The 20383-nt window shown below is 37.3% G+C and overlaps 1 protein-coding gene across 1 annotated transcript in view; it reads left to right on the top strand.

Annotated features, from left to right (window-relative positions):
* LOC128941419 (zinc finger RNA-binding protein-like) overlaps nucleotides 1-12984 on the top strand; it is a 74471-nt gene extending 61487 nt beyond the window's left edge. The window contains exons 16-20 of the mRNA XM_054283176.1: nucleotides 4388-4485; nucleotides 5281-5376; nucleotides 10875-10986; nucleotides 11097-11194; nucleotides 12805-12984. Coding sequence (XP_054139151.1) covers nucleotides 4388-4485; nucleotides 5281-5376; nucleotides 10875-10986; nucleotides 11097-11194; nucleotides 12805-12984 — 584 coding nt within the window. The remainder of the gene's footprint in view (nucleotides 1-4387; nucleotides 4486-5280; nucleotides 5377-10874; nucleotides 10987-11096; nucleotides 11195-12804) is intronic.
* Nucleotides 12985-20383: the final 7399 nt, after the last annotated feature.

Below are 20383 nucleotides of genomic sequence, written 5' to 3'. Positions count from 1 at the left end.
TATTATGAAGACTTCTGCTTTTTTGCTGCAGAGTAATAGTATGTGTTTGGTTTTTCTCTTACTGCAGCTCCTCATGCTCTGTGTCTTAGAATGGCTTAAAGTTTTCTTTTTTTTTTTATTTTTAGCCTGCAGTTTAAGTAAAGATGAGACTGAGACTTGCATGAGGAATATAAACATGTTTGATGTGTAATAATCCCATTACATTATAAAAAGCTAAAAAAAACCAAACCAAAATTAGTGTGAAATAAAACTGCTAACCACATAGCTACTGTTTCTTACAGTATTGCGCATTTGACAGTTTACCAAATCAGATATATTCAAAGGGCTCTAACCCAGTTGTGGATTCTTTCCTTCAGCAGACGAAGTGTACATATTTATAAAAGCATATATATATGTGCACATGTCTTTACTTTTTTATCCTTAGCTAACAGCCCCAGTCCTAAGCTTTCTAGCAAAGGGTCTTGATTCCTGTCAGGGGTTGCTACCAAGACATCGGAAGGATTTTTGACCAAGGTTTTCTAAAGCTCAGTGCCACACCTGCCATACTTTACAAAGGAGGTGTTTGGACGCACAGTCCTAGGGCCTGCTGTTACTTTGGGTTTTTTTCTTTTTGTCTTTATCCTAGAATTAAGCAGTGTTCACACTAGTTTTCAAATAGTTGACTGGATAAATTGCATTCTGTGTAATACAACTTAGTAAAATTGATACGCCTGTTAACTTTTAATGACGAAGTAGTGTGGACACAGAATGTCTAACTGAAGATTAACCCCTTATATTTAGGGTAGTAATAAATTAAGTTATATAGGGTAAGAATTTGTGCTTGTATTTTGTAAATTAATTTTAATGGTTTTGTTTTAGCTCAACAGGGTGGTAGATTAGGCATCTGAATTTATTTAAAGACTATTTAAGGGGTTAATCCTAAAATGTAAAACAGATGCAAAAATTCACAGATTAAGTTTTCTTGATACATTTTTTCCAGTCAATATATTCTCAGCTCAATTAGATGTCTTACAACTTCTTAGTCTTTTTAACTTTCAAGGATATTCATATGATACCTAGTGGTAGCACATTTTAGACTGACATTTCCAGCACTGTGTATGATTATTTTCTGTGCACTTAAACTGTAATTCTTTTTAGTAAAATTGTTTTCCAAATTGAATTTTTTGGAGCTAGAAGTAATTGGAATTTCAAATCATGTAGTGAGTTATTGTGATTAAAGTTTACACAGTATAATCTATTTGCATAGTAGCTTTAAAAAAAGACTGTAAAAACAGACTGATTAGGCTAATGGACAGAAGAGACACATTTTTAATTTCTCAGTCTTATTTTGCCTCTTATTTTCCTGCTGTGCATTCCCTCTAAATATACTCCTTGTCTTTTTATATCCAAGTTTTACTTGTTTCATCAGTTATCTTACCTGGCACCCCTCTTGTATAGGTTTTGGTTTGATTTTTGTTTTGTTTTAAATGAAATGCCCCTTTAAATGTATTCATTTGCTGTGTAAATACCTTGTTGGTTCAGTTATTCTTCTTTCCACTTTAATACACAGTACATAATTTTAAACATCTGTTTGAGAAGATACCTATGTTCTTAACTTTGTTCTTATTTTGAAATCTTCCCCCTTTTAGCCCCATGTAGAGCAATGGGACTATCCTATAAAAAAAATGCCCAAATCTGAATGGAGTACTTCAGATTTAAGTTTTGCAAAGTTATAGAACCATGTTCATTCATAGCTTTTTAGTTCTCTCTAAAGTATCCTACTATTTAAAGTATCCTACTATTTATTTTGCATTTGTGTATAAATAGGTGGTTTCTGAGCTCTCTGCATCATCCCTACTTGCTGGCATGTTTCATGCAACTATATATATAACTTCTATTCTCTGAGTTACCTAACTTTAAATCTTGCTGGAGTAAATCCTGTGAAATGAGTGCCATTGAGTGAAGGCTTTTTTTTTTTTCATCTTGTCTGGTGTATCACCAGTTATGCTACCAGTATACTTTGGCACTAGTCACAGTAGCCATTTTCATAATTAGTAAAACAAAATACTTTTAAAAGTGATCATTACATTATATCCCTACAATTTTTAAAGTAACTTGAAGATACCCTTTCATATTGTTCAGTGGTTCCAGTTTCACTGATTTAAACCACTTCCAAAAGGGTCTTGTGGTCTTTTCTATTTTAGTAACAAAACAATCTGCTTTGTAATTAATCATTTTCTGAACATTTAAACATAAAAGATCTACCATATTTTAGAATAATAAAATCATAGAATCATTTAGGTTGGAAAAGTCCTTCAAGATCATCAACTCCAACTGTTAAACTAATGCTGCCAAGTCCACTGCATCTAGTGCCACATCTATACTTCTTTTAAATCCCTTCAGGGATGGTGACTCAGCCACTTCCCTGGGTAGCCTCTTCCAATGCTTGGCGACCCTTTCCTTGAAGAAATTTTTCCTAATATCCAATCTAAACCTCCCCTGGCACAACTTGAGGCCATTTCCTCCTGTCCTATTGTTTGTTACTTGGGAAAAGAAACCAACAACCACCTTGTAACAACCTCCTTTCAGGTAGTTATAGAGAGTGCTAAGGTCCCTCTTGAGCCTCCTTTTCTCTAGGATAAACACCTCCAGCTCCCTCAACCACTCCTCATAAGACTTGTGCTCTAGACCTTTCACTATATCCGTTGTCCTTCTCTGGACACGCTCCAGCACCTCAGTGTCTGTCTTGTTTTGAGGGGCCCAAAACTGAACACAGGATTCAAGGTGTGGCCTCACCAGTGCCAAGTACAAAGGGACAGTCACTTCCCTAGTCCTGCTGACCGCAGTATCTCTGTTACAGGCCAGTATGTCATTGGCCATCTCGGCCACCTGGGCACACGCTGGCTCATGTTCAGCCGCTGTCAACCATGGCCCCAGGTCCTTTTCTGCCAAGCAACTTTCCAGTCAATTCTCCCCCCAGCCTGTAGTGCTGTGTGGGGTTGTTGTGACCCAAGTGCAGGACCTGGCACTTGGCCTTGTTGAACCTCATACCATTGGCCTCAGCCCATCAATCCAGCCTGTCCAGATTCCTCTGCAGAGCCTTCCTACCCTTGAGGAGATCAACACTCCCACCCAACTTGGTGTCACCTACAAACTTACTGAGGGTGCACTCAATCCCTTCATCCACATAATTGATAAAGATATTAAACAGGACTGGCCCCAGTACTGAGCCTTGGGGAACCCCACTAGTGACTGACTGCCAGCTGGATGTAACTCCATTCCCCGCCACTCTGAGGCTGGTTGTCCAGACAGGTTTTTACTCAAGAATACGTGCACTTGTCTGAGCCATGAGCAGCCAGTTTCTCCAGGAGAATGCTATGGGAAATGGTGTCAAAGGCTTTACTAGGTCTAGGTAGACAAGATCCCCAGCCTTTCTCTCATTCACTAAGTGGATCACCCTGCCATAGAGGGAGATAAGGTCATTTAAGCAGGACCTGCCTTTCCTAAACCCATGATGGCTTGGCCTGATCCCCTGGTTGTCCTGTATGTGCCGCATGATGACACTCAAGATGATCTGCTCCATGACATTCTGTGGTACCAAGGTCAGGCTGACAGGCTTGTAGTTCCCCAGATTTTCCTTCTGGCCCTTCTTTCAGATAGTCTGCTTTGTTTTTTTCTTTCTTGGCTTTTCTTTTTCTTGATGAATCATAAGTAAAGCAGTCCCTATTCAGATCCTTCCTTGCATCCTGAATGATATTGGAACGCATATATCATGGATGAGGAATTTATATGAGTAAGAGAGGATATTAAAAAGTAATGGAAATCTTAAAACTGAAGAGATTTCACATTCCTTTAGTCAGTTTTTTAAAATGCATAATAATTTCCATTTCAAGTTTAAAGTATGATAAAAATAACATTACAAAATATCTAGTGCTTTTAAGTGTTTTTTTAATATACTTAGTTTTTCTTAAAAAGAGTAGATCCCAAATAGCATGTGACCATTAAAATTTTCATGAAACTAAGTGTGAATATTTCTACTTTGTTAAAGCGGATTTTTAGTGTTCCTTCTGTCTTGTGGTCTCTGTGCTGGTGCACTGTGTCCATTCATTTTTCCTTTTCTGTTCAATTTTAGGGGATATATGTTTTTCCAGTGTTAGCTTAAAGAAAGAAGTACTATGTTTTGCATAATCTGCAATGCATTTGAAAATAACATGACAGCTAAAGTTTAATATGATTCTACAATCTTCATACTGGGTTAATGCCCTAATACTAATTGAGTGACTTTTATTGAACAATTGCATTTGTTGTTCATGGGTTCAAGCTTTAAATGGCATGTGTGGCATTGAAGCTACTTTAAATGGTCAAACACCCATTCCTCACTGCATTTTGCCAATTCAATCCATTTTAGATGTAACCTCGGGTATGGTGAAAGACCCACCGGACATCTTGGACAGGCAAAAATGCCTTGACGCTCTGGCTGCTCTACGCCACGCTAAGTGGTTCCAGGTTCGGAACATAATTTTATTTTCTTCTTGTAGCCTTATGAGAGATTAGTTCAGTTGTAATATAAATGTCTAACTGGGTGAAAACACTCAGTGTTGTTCATGGTAATAATACTTAATATTTTTCTGGTCCCTGAATTTAGGTGTAGAAGGTTGAGTAGAGAGGAACTGCTGTATGCAGTTATTGTTCATTTGACCTTTTTTTTTCTTTTTCTGGTCATCAAGAAAGCAATGTGGAAAGCTTGATTCACTTGGGGTGATCATATGTTGTATATTTGTTATATGTTCCATAAGGCTGCAGAGCAACTTTGCTTTAAATAATGAAATATTTGTTTAAAGCTTTGTGTTTAGATTTAAGACTTTTTTCCTATTTCTTTAAGTGTAGGGAATGAAAGGCAAGAAGCAACTGTTTGGTTTAGTGACTTTGCATTCTGGCAAAGGCACAATAAAGAAACGAAACAGATTCCCTTCACCTTTCCATCTCTATACCTATTTCTTAGACCTTTATTTCTAATATAGAAAAATACTGTATTTATTGTTGCAGGTGAATATAGGTCAAAGTGTATAGGGGATCAAGAAATGTTATTCTTGTATAACCTGTGCACTTTGACTTCTATCACCTTAAATTACTAACCCTGTATAAAATACTGCTGTAAATGGCAGCTCTTAGAATAAAGTTGTAGAATGATTTGTTTTGGTCTTGTATCTGAGCTTCCATTGAACAGCAGTGTTTTAGTCTTTCAACAAGTCCTATTTGCTGTATCTGCTGGGATTAATTTGATTTTGTATTGTTCTCAAGGCTAGAGCTAATGGTCTGCAGTCCTGTGTGGTTATCATACGTATTCTTCGCGACCTCTGTCAGCGGGTTCCAACATGGTCTGATTTTCCAAGCTGGGTGAGTAATGTTCTTTTGAATGAGTTTTTAATGCACATTGGGTTTTTTTTAATCCATTGCAAATAAAGCATGGGAATGTGTTACTACAGATTTAAAATTTAGGTTTTTAAAAGGAGTAATGTAGGGTTTTGCTTGGGCGGTTGGTTGGTTTGTTGGTTGGTTGATTTTTTGGTTTTCCCCAACAAACGATCCAGATTACCTCTAAAATTTTAATTTTCTGTGGTTTTGCCATGTGGAGCTGAAAATGTTTTTTAAAAATGAAATTTCTTGTTGTTTTTGGAATTTTTTGAGAGTAGCATTCTTATTCTATATTTTAGCATTTTTTTCCTTTACTCTGTATCAAAGAATCTATTTTTTACTTACAACCTGCTCTGAATTGCTTGGACTTTACTGAAACTGGTAGAAAATAATGTCAGCTGTACCCAGATAGCTCTGTGATAACAGAAAAGCTGCTTGAAAGAATAATTCACAGCAATTCCTGCAATCATTAATATGTTGTTTCTGCAAGATGAAATACCACAGTACTAGTCTGTGGATGTGTAACCATCGGCATTTTAATCAGTGTCACTTAGACACAGCTCTCTAGGTTGTAGCTGGATACCTATCTCAATTCTTGCAGCTGAGTGGTTTTGGAGCATTCTTTTACATTGACTATCTTAAGTTATGCTCTCCAGGAGTGCAACTTGTGTTCCAAATATTAATAAATGTTCAATCTGTGGACTGCACAAAGTTAGTCTGAACCAAAATCTCCAAAGCGTATATATGTGGAGGTAAATTCAACTTCGACTTTTTGTTTCATAGACCAAATCCTGTTGCACTGTGCTGCTTCCTAATGTAGACTTTTCAGTTTTGGCAGGAAGAGTGCTAACATTGTCAAGACAGTTATAATAGTTGGCATTATTTCAATGAGAAATGTTTTACAATTGTAATAAGCTTGCTGATCAGAAAAAATGTGGAGCAATTATTTCTGCTTTTTAAAATATTTAAAGTTTAAGAAAAATCCACTTTCTCTGCTATACTTCATGAAAGATATACTGTATAAATATAGTTTTACAGAAGCTCGGAAGTGTGTAAGTACCCTCAATATTGCTTACTAAGTAGCCAAAGAATAAACCCAGACATACTTTTAGAAAAGCATCCTTTAAAATATTGCAACACACAGCAGGCACATAGATGAAGAACAAGGAATGTTGTTTCTTATTTCTCATAATATCTGTTCTAAGGCACAGCCAGAAATGAAGCGATGTGTCACAGAATCACAGAATGGGTAAAGTTGGAAGGGACCACAGTGGGTCATCTGGTTCAGCCTCCCTGCTTCAGCAGGGTCATCTCAGAGCACATGGCACAGGACTGCATCCAGATGCATCTGGACTATCTCCAGTGAGGGAGACTACACAATCTCTCTGGGTAACCTGTTCCAGTGCATGGTCACTCACAGAATAAAGAAGTTCTTCCTTATATTCAGGTGGAACTTCCTGTGCATCAGTTTCTGCACATTGCTTCTTGTTCTATTGGTTGGCATCACCAAGAAGAGCCTGTCTCTATCCTCTGACACTCATCCTTTAGGTACTTGCAGACATTGATGAGGTCCCCTCTCAGTTGCCTCTTCTCAAGGCTGAACAGGCCCAATTCCCTCAGCTTTTCCTCTTAAGAGAGATACTCTAGACCCTTGATCAACTTCATAGCCCTCTGCTGGACCTGCTCCAGGAGCTCCATGTCTCTCTTGTACTGAGGAGCCCAGAACTGGACACAGCACTCCATCACACCAGGGCTGAGCAGAAGGGCAGGATCACCTTCCTCGACCTTCTGGCAACACTCTTCCCAATGCACCCCAGGATGCCATTGGCCTTCTTGGCCACAAGGGCACTGCTGGCTCATGGGCAACTTGTCCACCAGGACCCCCAAGTCCTTCTCTGTAGAGCTGCTTTCCAGCAGGTCACCCCCAGCCTGTACTGGTGCCTGGAGGTCATTCCTCCACAGATGCAGGACCCTGCACTTGCCTTTGTTGATATTCAGATGATTCCTCTCTGTTCATCTCTCCAACCTGTCGAGGTCCTTCTAAAGAGCAGCACAGCACCCTGGGGTATCGGCCGCTCCTCCCAGCTTTGTGCCATCAGCAAACTTGCTGAGGAGGCATCTTCCCCTTTGTCCAAGTCATTGATGAAAACATTAAACAATACTGGACACAGTATAGAACCTTGGAAAGCACCACTAGTGACAGTCCTCCAACTAGAGTGCCACTGATCACAACCCTCTGGGATCTGCCCTTCAGCCAGTTCTCAATACACCTCACTGTCCACTTATTCAGTCCATACTTCCTGAGTTTGCCTATGAGGATTTCATGAGAGATTTCAGGCCTAGGTGTCTCAGTTCTCTCTAAAAGTGCTTCCTGTCTTGCTCTTGTCTCCGAAAAATGGGAAATAAACTCTCCAACCAATTTGCTAGGTTAGAAAGCCAACATTACTTTATTAGCAGTGCTGGATACATGGGGGATTCTTCTCAAAGCATGCATGAGCAGCAACCTAACAGACCAGGTTATATTCCTGAAACTAATGCATATTCATCACATTTCCTGAATGCATGCATATATGCTAATTATTTCCATGGACTTGTTTGGATATGGTTCTAGATCTTCTGATGAATCTTTTCTCTTTCAGAGTATCTCAAGTATGTCATCAGGTCATAATGTACTTCACTTATCATTCTTTGCTCTGACACACAATCCTTGTTCTCAAAACTAAGATATAAGCTAATACATATTAATCACTGATAGAAGTAAACAAGGATACATTAGCTGGCAGAAGACTTATTAGTCAGATATAGGGAGTTAACACAAGGCCACAATCATCTCTGGTATTTGCATAAGCAGTGTATGGTACAAAACTAAACATTAACCACAAATACAGGGATCATACACTATTGTGCTGAAGTTAAAAGAATGTTCCAACATCTACCCCCAGTGCTGCATAGACTTCTTATTAAAGAAATTTAACTTGTTCAGTAACACTCTTCGTACCCAATGCATTGCCGGTGCCACGAATCACCATTGAAATTTGTGTATTCAGTTGTTCTTTTGGCTTGTTAGCAAAGTCCTACTGGAAAAAAAAAAAAAGACATTAAAAATATATATTATTTCTGACAGTTACAGATAAAATTTTGTAGATTGAAGAAATATATTTTCCTAGACGCAGAACTTCTCCTGACCTTTATGCTAGAAGTCTGTTACAAGCCAGAGATGCCAGAGCATTTCAGAAAGAGCCTAAGTAGTTTTAATAATAGAAAACATTAGGAAATCTAAACACACATTAGTATCAGTCTCTTTATATAGCTAGAAATAAAAACTAAATTAGAAGAATTGTGTCAAGTTCCTACAAGTTAGAAGGAACCAATATTCAAAACTTGTTTTTATTTTCCAAACTTGAAATCTAGCCGTTTTCGCACATAAACACTGGGGCATCATAATTCACATTTTCCTATGATGAAATTGAAGACTTTAGTGTATTTTATGAGAATCCAAAAGAGTTAGACTTGAATAAATAATGCGATCTGCTTTTTTTCTTTCCTGCTGTATTTTGCTTCATACTTGAAAACAACTAAATTGTTGCTAAAACTCAAAAGCTTGACCCTGAGTGATACAGTCTAAGTCCTAAAATACCATGATCAAGAATTGAAATTTTTCAGTTAAATTGAGAGAAAATAGAAAGGAATAGGCACCCTTAGGGAGTAATTGTAATCAGCACTGCCTGTAGTTATTTGCATGCATTAGAATGGACATTTATTCTTGGAAAATAGAAATAGAAGGCAACATTAGAGCAACTGTAACTTGGGAGAGGAACCAAAAAAAACCAAACTACCAGAAATCCCACCAAAAACCAAGAGAGACATATTGTTTGAAAATAAAACTTGCCAAGGAGGTGGTATTGAAACATCCATTTAATGCTTACTTCGCAAAAATAAGCATAAACTTTTATAGTTTTTTTTCTTTTTAATGGTGTCTAATAAAGGCAAACAATGGAAACATTCACAGAAAAAAAAGTGTAAATTTTAGAAAACCTGTTTATCATCAAGGTTTTATTTACACTTGTTTAACATCTAAGTTAGTGTTAGGGTATACCCAAAAAACAAAAATTGAAGTGAACTTCAGTTTTGCAAAACTGAAGAATTAGTAACCACTTAAATGTTAAAAGGTCATTAAATGTTGGATACTTTAAGTTTCTGTATTCTTGTAGAAAAAAAGATAATTTCTCTGTAGCATCCTGTTAATTTCATTAGATGAATCAAATTCATCATTTCACACTGATTTGTGGAAGGAAAAATACTCCACAACTTGTAAAAGTTGTAAAGCCGGTATGTTTATTACAGCGCTGGATGCATGTGGGGATCGTTCCCCATAAAGGACATGTGCACCCCTGAGAACTCCCGATCCTTTTTTATCCCCCTTACTGGTACATATGCATAGAATTTCACAATAGTTTCATACATATTCATTTTACTGGTTTCCCGTTACACTTGCAGCTAGTTTTTTTATCAGAAAATACAGAAAGAACTCCTGGGTCACTGTTTTGCGGAGAAAAGAAGAAACCTCACAACTTTATAAAAGTTGTAAAGCTTGGTATGTTTATTACGGGGGCCGGACGCATGCGGAGAATGCTCTCCTTAAAAGGCATGCGTACCCCTGAAGACCTCAGGTATCCTTTTATCTCCCCTTCCAAATACATATGCATACAGTTTCACAATAGGTTCATACATATTCATTCCGCGTGACATTTATCGCCAGTTCCTCTTTATCAAAAGAATTTGTAGGTCAGGGCAGATCGACCTTGTGGTCGTTTCTGTTTTTTCTCTCTGTCTCCTCACTCTCGCTGTCCTGCAGTTTTTCCCTTCAGCTTTGGCCTCACAGACTTTTCACCTCTCCTAGACATTTTACCTAATTCAAAATGGATTTTTACTCTGTCTCAGTCACCTTGCCCTGTCTCCTGCAGCCTCAGCTTTGGTTTTCATCTGTTTGAAAGTTCAAGGGGTCTCTCTTATCTCTCACATTTTTCCTTCAGCTGAGGCAGTTTTTTTTTTAAACAGCACATTTCATCCAAATCCAAAATGGATTTCCACCCTGGTAAATTTCCAGTCTGTTTCAATATTGTGTGCTGTTTACTCACATGGCTAACAGATTCCAGTGACCTACCACGTTTCATGCTCTCAAAAAATGACTGGACAAGTTCCCCAAGGAGGCTAGTACTGTATAAATTTCTAAGAAAATCTTTGGACAATTTGTCATGAGAAGCAGCATATTGGTACTCAACACTCAATGTTAATCTTACAGTAGCTTTCTTTTTATTGTTAACAAACATCTGATTTTTAAAATTTTAACTGAAAGTGTTGTGTGATGTGTAATATCCTTCAAAATTTCAGTTTTAAAAGTTCTATACTGAACAACAGTAGTAGATTTTTTTTTTAAATCAGTCTTCTAAATTGTCTGGATTTTCTTATTGTTCTTCTAGGCTATGGAGTTGCTTGTGGAAAAAGCAATTAGCAGTGCTACTGGACCACAGAGTCCTGGGGATGCACTAAGAAGAGTTTTTGAGTGTATATCTTCAGGAATCATCCTTAAAGGCAAGTTGCAGTTGATTAGTGTTTGTATACTTGTGTTTAAGTAATGTAAAATCTGTAATCTTGACTGAAATAAGATGGAGATGTGCTACTAATTAGCCTAACTGTTTTAGGTGGCCCTGGCCTTCTGGACCCTTGTGAGAAAGATCCTTTTGATACACTTGCGGTAATGACAGATCAGCAACGAGAGGATATTACTTCAAGTGCACAGGTAAGGAAAAGTGTCACAGTACGATAAATTGGATTCAAACCTATACAGGGGACCTTCAGCCAACCCTGTTCAACCTTAACTGCAAGCAAACCACTGGCCAGAGAGCTGGGCAGAGAGCAGTCCCATCCAAGCAGCTGTCTGGGCCTTGGAGATTCAAAGCCCCTATAAAAAGGGCAGCCATATTAAAGTCAGGGCTGTTTGCTGATGATGATTGGTGTGTTGTGTCGTGTCTCTCTCTAACCCACGACCCCACATAACAGAAAAGTGTTTTAAGTAACTAAATTTGATGGATAGTTTTTTTGTGGGGATGGTTGGTTGATTTAGGGGTTTTTTGGTGTTTTTATTGATGAAACTATATGATGGACATGAATTTTCTTTCCTTAGAATGTAGTCTAGTCTTTCAAATGATCAGTCTTAAGCTAGGCAATAAAAATGTCACAACAGAGAATGTATTGTAGTGTTCATTTTCGTACTAAAATTAACAAATTTTCCTGAAAAGTTTGAAGCACTCCCATCTACACATATATAATCTCTGTAAAGATGCTTACTCTACAGTAGCATGTTATTAGATTAAAAATTGGACCAGCATTTAATATTTTATAAATTGTCCTGGTTTAGGTCAAATTTTTGGAGGAAACCTCCAAAGGGGTCTCCTCTAGAAAGCAAATTTCAGCAGCCCCTCCCCTAACCAGTTTGGGAGAAAAAAATCTCCTTGGAGAGAAGTGGAAAAAACTGTTTATTTAACAAGAAAATACTCACAAGCATGAAAAAAAAAAAGTAATATAAACAATGGAACCTCTTGCTGTTCTGAAGAGATGGCAAATTCAGAGTCCTTCTGTGGATGTGGCTCAGTCTCTCTGGGGCTTGGGCCCAGCATGCCAGGCCTGGCATTTAGCTTGGGGGGCCCCTGGGTGATTCTCCTGATGTCCTGGATCGGAGAGAAGCTGAACAGTCCTAGAAGAAGGCACAGTTCAGGGAAAATCTTTCTTGCCTTAGCTAACAAGGAAAACCAGTGAAAAAAAAGCAAAGAGAAACTCATTCTCTCTCTCTCTGCAAAAGCTGAGAACTCTGAGAGCACTGAGCTCTTACCTGTCTCCTGCTGTCTGAGCTAGGCAGCACAGTTTGTGAGAGAGGGGAATTCTGGGGGAGTAAAGTGAAGCTTCTGCAGATAAACTGCGTGCAGCATCATAAAGTCACTCAAAGAAATCTGTGAAAGCTTAAATTTTAATATTTATTGTATCTACTTACAGTATTGGCTATTCATGCTTGCAGCTTAAGAGTTTACTGCCCCTACCTCTTAATTCAATCCTTTTGCTGAAGATCGCTAATGCATATTGAGGCACATGACAAGCCTTGGCTGCTTCAATGCAAGTCCAGCAGCTAAAACACACGTATATTATTTTTAAGTTAATATGTTGTATTTTGTGTCAAAGCAGCAAATGGGACATACACATTTTGTTGTGTTGACTTTGTTGGGGGAAGGAAGAGAGGATAATAAGAGCTAAGTATAATATCATATACCACTAATGTTCTTCATTAATTGTTTGATAAAGTATTTTAGATTGACATTTGTTTCTAACAGAAATATCTTCTTTCTATCCTTTTTCTAGTTTGCACTGAGACTCCTTGCATTCCGTCAAATACACAAAGTTTTAGGAATGGATCCATTACCACAGATGAATCAACGCTTCAGCATTCATAATAATCGTAAAAGAAGAAGGGACAGTGATGGGGTTGATGGATTTGAAGCAGAGGGAAAAAAAGACAAAAAAGATTATGATAACTTTTAAAAACATTTGTCATTAGTGCTAAGATTGAAGGTGATAAAAAGTCCATTTGTTGCCTTGCTTTTAAATTGACATAATAATGTATGTTTAAAATATCCAAAAACAACTTAGTAATTATATTTGGAAGAGAAAAATATAGATCTTCTGTGAGATTGTGAATATTTTAATGATATACTGTATCAGATAGATTATTAATGGAAAGACTGCAAATGGAAACTGTCATTGGAAAAAATAGTTTTAAGTTTTTTCCTCATTACATTTTCTTTAAATGTGTTGCTACCTTTAGTCTCCGTTTCTCTCTCATGTGCATTGTTTTATCTTAACTGTATTTAATTCAGTGTTTGTGCTTCTGTTCCTGTGTGTATTTTGATTATTTTTTTTATTTGGAAGGTTTTTTCTTTGCCTTTCACACTAGTTGTATATGTTACATTGTGTTAGCATAAACTGTTGCCCTCCCAGTTAATATTTTACAAAACTTCATTTTGTAAAGTCAGACTGAATTATTATGTTTTTGCTTTTGTTTTCCCAAATGTGAAGGGGTTGCAACACATAATTATCCTGCCATTTGAGTACTCAAAATTAAATGTTTTTGCCAATCTTTTGGCATTTGTCTCTTTAGTGTGATATAAAGTGTGATATAGTGTGATATCAATATAAATATTTGTTAATCTAATCAACTTTGCTGTTAGTTGTGTATTAGCAGTATAAAAGCTAATATATAGAGTATGGTCTTACAACAGTTTTAAAGCAGCTGCATAACTGATCCAAGTTTTGCATGATGTTTTGGGGTTTTTTTAATATAAGGGCTTTTAAAGCTATCATTTTAGATTAAATGTGTAGGTCTTTCTATGACTGACTTTGTGACATAGCAAGGTCAAAATATAACTTTCTGAATTTCCTTTTTCATCATACAAACAGAAGCAGGCGTTTCCCATTTAGACAAAGTTAGTAATTCTTTTCAGCCCACTTGGTTGATATTAATGCCTCTCAGGCCTTAAACGTTTGTCATATCAGTGCCTGTAAGGGTATTCCTTATAGCTATTTCTGTATAAACTCTCAGTGATTTTTTTTTTTTCAATAATTCAAATTTTAAAAAGTGAAGCATAATTGAAAAAGTGAACATTATTAAAGGAAAAAAGTAACCCTGAAAATTGTTTGATGTACGCTTATGTCTCTTTCAAAAAGCTAAGTATAGCAGTGGTATAGTAATGTTACACTATACTGTTGATGTATGCTCTGGTACACAGTTGTGATTTGTTGTCACAGCACTACTGTGGAATATACAACTAAAAGCTAAAATTTATTAAATTACTAAAATTCATTATACACTTGAAACTGAAGTTTCCCTCATTCTGTTCAGTGTGTATTATACTTTTTGCAAACCCATAAAACTCGCAGATAAACATAGACTAACATTCTGGTGACTACTGATGGCTGTAGGAGTGTATCACACATTACAAAGATAATTTGTTATTTCTGGTACAATTTAAAAAATCTTTTTGTTCCATTTTGAGGTTGAATTTATCTTTGACCTTTTTAATAAATGCCTCTTGGAGTAGGATGGGGGGATGTTTTTGTTTGCAATGCTTACTGCTAACAGCATGGGCCTGTAAAATAGAAATATACAGTATTTTAGAAAAATTGAGAGAATCTTAAGGAAATATATTAATAACATTCTTCAAACATTAGAGTGCAGTTTTAAAATGAGTGGTTATTACTGGTTATCAAATAAAAGGAAGGCTTTCTCATTGTAGGAAAGATTTCTTACCAATTTCAGCATCAGAAATACAATAATTAATGCATGCTTTAAAATTACTTTAAAAAAGGATTATGCTAGTTTCTTTTGTCTAGCCTTGATGTGTGCCTCCAAGCATGTGCTTGGTCTTAGTTGGTGGGTATTGGTTGTTTGGGTTTTTTGGTTGGTTGGTTGATTGTTTTTTTTACAAGGGCTATCTTGCTGCCATGGTGTCTAATAAGCCATTACTGTTTATTTTGAAAGTTACAGGTGCTATTCATGTGGCTAGTTCAACTCCATACCAAAGTTTCTTTCTCCATAAAACAAACATTTATTTGGGCATGTGACTAACCCTAAAATTTAGGATTAAAAAGGTCAAAGATGTATTTTGGATTTCCTGTGTTTTTGTTCTACTGGCTTTTAACTCTTAAGCAGTTTCTGGGTCTTTTGAACTGTTGTATACTTAAAATGATTCCACATTAAATTTGAAGCTGTGACTATGATTTTTGCACTGTGTGGTAAAGAGTGAATTTGCAGTTTATTTCTGTTTTACTTGCCCATTTTAATGGGCTATTTTAACGATGTAACTTCTGACTCCTGTTAAGCTAAGAATAATGGAAAAACAAGGTTTTAAAAAGTACAGCATGAACTTTGTTTTTAAATATTACATTGTGTGCTTAGGAAGATAAAGTTAAGACCAAGTAATCAATTTACAAGCAAATAGCCATTTTAATACCCTATGTTTTGATAATGCTATTGGTTCACTAATAAACAGTGTTTGCCTTTCTTATTGAGCAATGCTGTGTGTTAAATCTCAAAGTGCCAGACACTATAGTCATAATATACAAAAAAGAAATGTACACAGCAAGAATTTTCCCCTCAGTGTTCACTTTAGAGGAACAATTTAGTAAAATGAGAGCTGTTCTGTTTTGAAGTATTTTCAAGCTTTGTCTGCCTAGTTTTTAAGTATGTGCTGTCTGTGAGTATTATGGTTTCACATGGGTTTCTGTAGAGGCATTGGTAGAAATGCAAGTCTGTTGGATACATTCCATCAACATCTTACCCTATTATAGAATTCTATATGAATTGTTAACCTTATGGAGCTATTGAATGTGATGGATTCATTTGCTGCTTTTATTTTTAGACCTATTTCACTACTCAGAAGTGATTTAAAATTTACTTAAAATTGTACCTAGAAACTTTCTGAGAGTTGAAATCAACTTTAAATATTCCTACAGCAATTTTCATGTATATTTAACATTCTTGTTGTTTGATGAATATCTGGTGATGATGGGTCTGTGAAGAATTACTCAATGCCAAATTCATTTCTTTGTTAAACAAGACCCATTTGCACTACCCAAACAGATTTTATCAGCATACCACTAGTAATAGAGAAGGGGAAAAAAAAAAGAAATTGGGAGGCATAATTTGCATTCTGCTGTTTTTTCCTACTTACATCATAGGTTTACAAAGTACAGTGATAGATTCAGCCAGAACATGTTTTCCTTCTGGATGGTATTTTTTTCCTCTGAAAGCTGTAAGTCAAAGAGCTTTCCTAGGCAAAAAAGGCTAGCAAATTAGATTTCTTCTGAGAGATACTTTTATAAATCTTCTCAAGAGTTCTCTTTTCCTGTACTGTGATATTTCTCAGCCTTTTTAAAATGAAACAGACACCTAGTCTTTTGAGGAGGAAAAAAACTAAGGAGTGTCATCAACAGTGTTATCACAGTGGTTTTGATTTACATCCAAATAAAAATCAGGCTTAATTTTGTTAATATCTGTTGATCTGTGTTCTCCAATTTTGTTCCATTTTCTCATTTAAATTTATGAAAACGTGCAAATCATATAATCATTAAGGTTGAAAAAGGCCTCTTAGATCAAGTCCACATGTATATATATTCCATATATTCCTAGTACTGAGAAAATTTGAAGTTATTGAACTGTGTTCTGTTAGGTTAGAGTTTACATTTTAAGTACTGCTGCCCTAAAAATATGTGGCATGTGTAAAGTTCCTAACAGGGTAAAGTTCATTGGTTTTCATGGATACCTGTTTGGCAGCTATTGATGGGGATTTTTAACCTGTACGGTGCACACTTTCCCACTTAATCTAGCCTTAGCATGTCTGCATTAGCAAAGTTCCTCATTAAGGGTTGTAGTCCTTAATAGGTATGTTTTCCTGAACTATTTTGTCCTGGGGTGACTTTATGATGCTTGTATCCCCATTCATCTCTTTAGCCCAGAAATAAGTTTTGCACCTTTAAGACTGGTTCCGATAGCGAAGAGGGGAGAGAAGAATCGCAGAGTTTGTTATCAGAAACTGCACTCACTCCTCCACATTCCTTCTGGACTGTGTTGTCTGCAGCATGGACAGACAGCAGGACAGAGCTCTCCTTTGCTTTTTAGTTAGTTTTTAGCTACCTGAGGTAGAGAAGTTCCCTGGAGTGTGGGTTGTTGTTTTTTTTTTTCTTGGAGCTGTTTGAACCTGCTCTGGACTGAAAACCCAGAAGCGCACTGGCAGCTCACATATGTGGCCCGCTGGGGCCTGGCCTGGGCCACAGCATTTTTCTAGCACCAGAGGGACTGATAAGAGACTGAGTGAGCCAAGCTACAGCCCACGAAGGGGACTTTCTGAGTTTGTCATCTCTTCGAAGCAGCGAAAGGTTTTATTATTTAATATTATTCATTTTTTGTGCTGATGAATGCTTTGCCCTAAACCAGGACAAAAGCCAGGGCAACTAATATTTATTTTGAAGCCAGTGGTTCATTTATTGCAGGACAGTTTAAGTCCTATAAGCTTTTAGAGGCTTAGCCTAGCTTAAATATTTATGCATATATTCTACATTAATTCTATTTGAGGTTAATATCCTAAATTCAAAAAACCCCATAGAATGGTATCAAGAAACCTCTATCAATTTTTGAAGTTTTCTATATTTAAAAATCCAAGATTTCAGACTTGAATAGCTGACCAAGAGTAAATAAAAAACTTTCTACAGTAAAAAGTTACTTTATCATTAAAAGGGAGACACAAAGCCCTTTGTTTCTACATGAGAATTGCAAACCTTGCTCCCTGTGTGATTTTATTTTTCTTTTCTGCATGCAGCATTGTGTTTGTCTTAATTGTATGTATATGATTAGGAAGAATTCTGTTCAGAATATGTAAGACACCCTTATTACAGACAACTTCTGGCATGCATATAGGTTTGTCATTAATTTGCTGGTTATATGTTGCAGTAAAGATGGACAAGGCACCTTTTCTTCATGCAGTAATAGCCAATCTATTGTTCATGGCTCATATTTATATCGTTGTCTAAAAGCATTGTGTTTAATTCTAGTTGGTTAGTAACTTGTTGCTACCCAGTGTAAGAGACAACTGCTCACTTTAAAAATTTTAAAAGGTTTATTAAACCTTAACAAAAATACAACAAAAGGACTAAATAAGGAAAAATTGCAGCACTGGGAACTGCCTTCATAGCTGCCTACCACGTGGCCAGTTAATCTTCAAGATGGATGCTCAGTCTTTTATACCCCTGGGGGTTGCATCAGCCAACCCTGGCTCCTCCCAAAGTCTGTCAGTCAACTCTTCTTTGCTATTTATTGGTGGAGACTGCTTTCTTGTAACTTGATTGGAGGGCCAGGTGTTGTCATGCTGCGCCCCCTTAGGAACAAGTTCTAGAAATCTCAGCCCTCATTCTAGAGAAGCTGCAGACTGTATAGAGGAAGCCTACCAGATTAAATACCAGAAAGATGGTCTCTTTAACATTCAGGAGAAACTGAACATTTTCCAATGGGGATGTAACAGATTCAGAGAAGATGGAAAGCAAAGGCTGAAAAGCCTCATCCCCTGCTCCTCCTCTAAAAAACTGGGTGCATAACCATAGCCACGAATCATTCATACCTGGAACAGACCCCAGCACCTTTATAAACTTCCTACAAGTCATTACCACCAAGCCCAGCATGATAGCTATTCTAGTCACTGCCCCTCTACTGCAAAAACTACAAATTAAGGACAATACTAGAGCTAATTCTGGATAAGAAAATAAACCTAGGGACCATAGTGGTATTAAGACCTCAAAAAAACCTAGGGACCAGAAATACATGCAAGCCTCCACCCCAAGAGACATTATGAATTCAAATAACATGGCTATTAACTGCTTTATACCAACACAGAGTAATTGCAACCAAAATGCAATGAGAACAGACTTTTTTCCACTCTCTCGAGCCACACGTTGGCCACCAATCATTTGTCCTGGTTCAGGCCACATTTGGGAGAAAAACTCCAAAAGGAATCCCTCCAGAAAGCCAACCCATGCGTCCCCTCCCCCCACCTGGTTTGGGAAAAAATTTCCTCATAGAGAAGTGGGAAAAAACCTGTTTATTTAACAGGCCAAGCACTCCTCAGCACACAAAATGAACAATACTGGATGACAAAACTCATTTGCTGCTCTGAAGAAATGAAAAATTCAGAAAGTCTCTCTGGTGGGTGGTTGCTCTGTTATCAGTCCCTCCAGCACTGGGAAAGGCTGCAGAGTAGGCCCCGGCAGGCTAGAAAGTACAAGCTCTTGGTGTTTTCCTGGGTCCCGGTCTGGAGCAGGTTCGAATGGTTCCAAGAAAAGGGAAAGAAAAACAGTCCAGGGAAAGCTCAGACTGCCTCAGCTAGCTAACCTACCTAGTTAACTCAAAAGCAAAAGGAGCACGGTGTTCTGCCACACCTGTGCCCAGACAACAACAGTGTTCCAGCAGACTGTGGAGGAGTGAGTCTAGTTCTTGATAACAAAACTCTGTGCTTCTTCTCCCTGCCTTCGCACTCAGACAGTCTTAAAGGCACAGAATATAATATCCAGCATAAACAGAACACACGATTTGGGGATACAAGCATCATAACATCACCCTAGAGCAGGAAGAAAAGGAAAAGCAAAAGATTTGTTCTCTACTTCACATCAGCAAATGATGTCCAGCCACTTTATGGGAAGTAGGGCTTCAGTATGTGTAGTGATTGCTCTGGAAGGCAAATATAGCAATAGTGAACGACCCCCCCCACATACTTCCCTTAGTTTTTGTATCTGAGCTGACATTATATGTTATGGAATATCCCTTTGGGTAATTTGGGTCAGTTGTTCTGGTTATGTCCCTTCACGAGATCTTACCCACCCCCAACCTATTGGCCTTTGGGGATATTGAGAGATGTTGAAGAGACAGTGCTCATGCTGTGCCACTGCTGCTCAGCAGGAGCCAAAGCACTGGTGTATTGTCAACACCTTTCTAGCTCCCAATGCAAAGCACAGCACTGTAAGGGCTGCTATGGGAAAATAAACTGCAATATACAAAAAGGGTGTGAGGGAAGACCCAGGGAACTACAGACCTGGTAGTCTAACCTCAGTTCCTGGAAAAACTATGGTGAAGATTACTCTGAGTACTACTGAAAGGCATGTAAAGAACAATGCAATTATCAGGCACAGTCAGCATGAGTTCACAAAAGGAAAGTCCTCTTTGTGAAAAATGCATATTAAAATGAATACTATATGTGTTATGTTGGAAAGTTATGCTGTATTAATCTCTTTTAAGTAGTGCTGTGTCAATCTCTTTTAAGTAGTGTGGTAAATATAGTTTTTAGGCTATAGCATATTATTAAAATTGAAACTATGTGATGTAAGATACTTTTTGTAACTA

This window comes from Melozone crissalis, unplaced genomic scaffold, assembly GCF_028551555.1.
Source record: "Melozone crissalis strain CALT ecotype California unplaced genomic scaffold, PUWL_Pcris_2 ptg000035l_1, whole genome shotgun sequence".
Classification (NCBI taxonomy): domain Eukaryota; kingdom Metazoa; phylum Chordata; class Aves; order Passeriformes; family Passerellidae; genus Melozone; species Melozone crissalis.
This window is presented reverse-complemented; position numbering and strand designations above follow the sequence as displayed.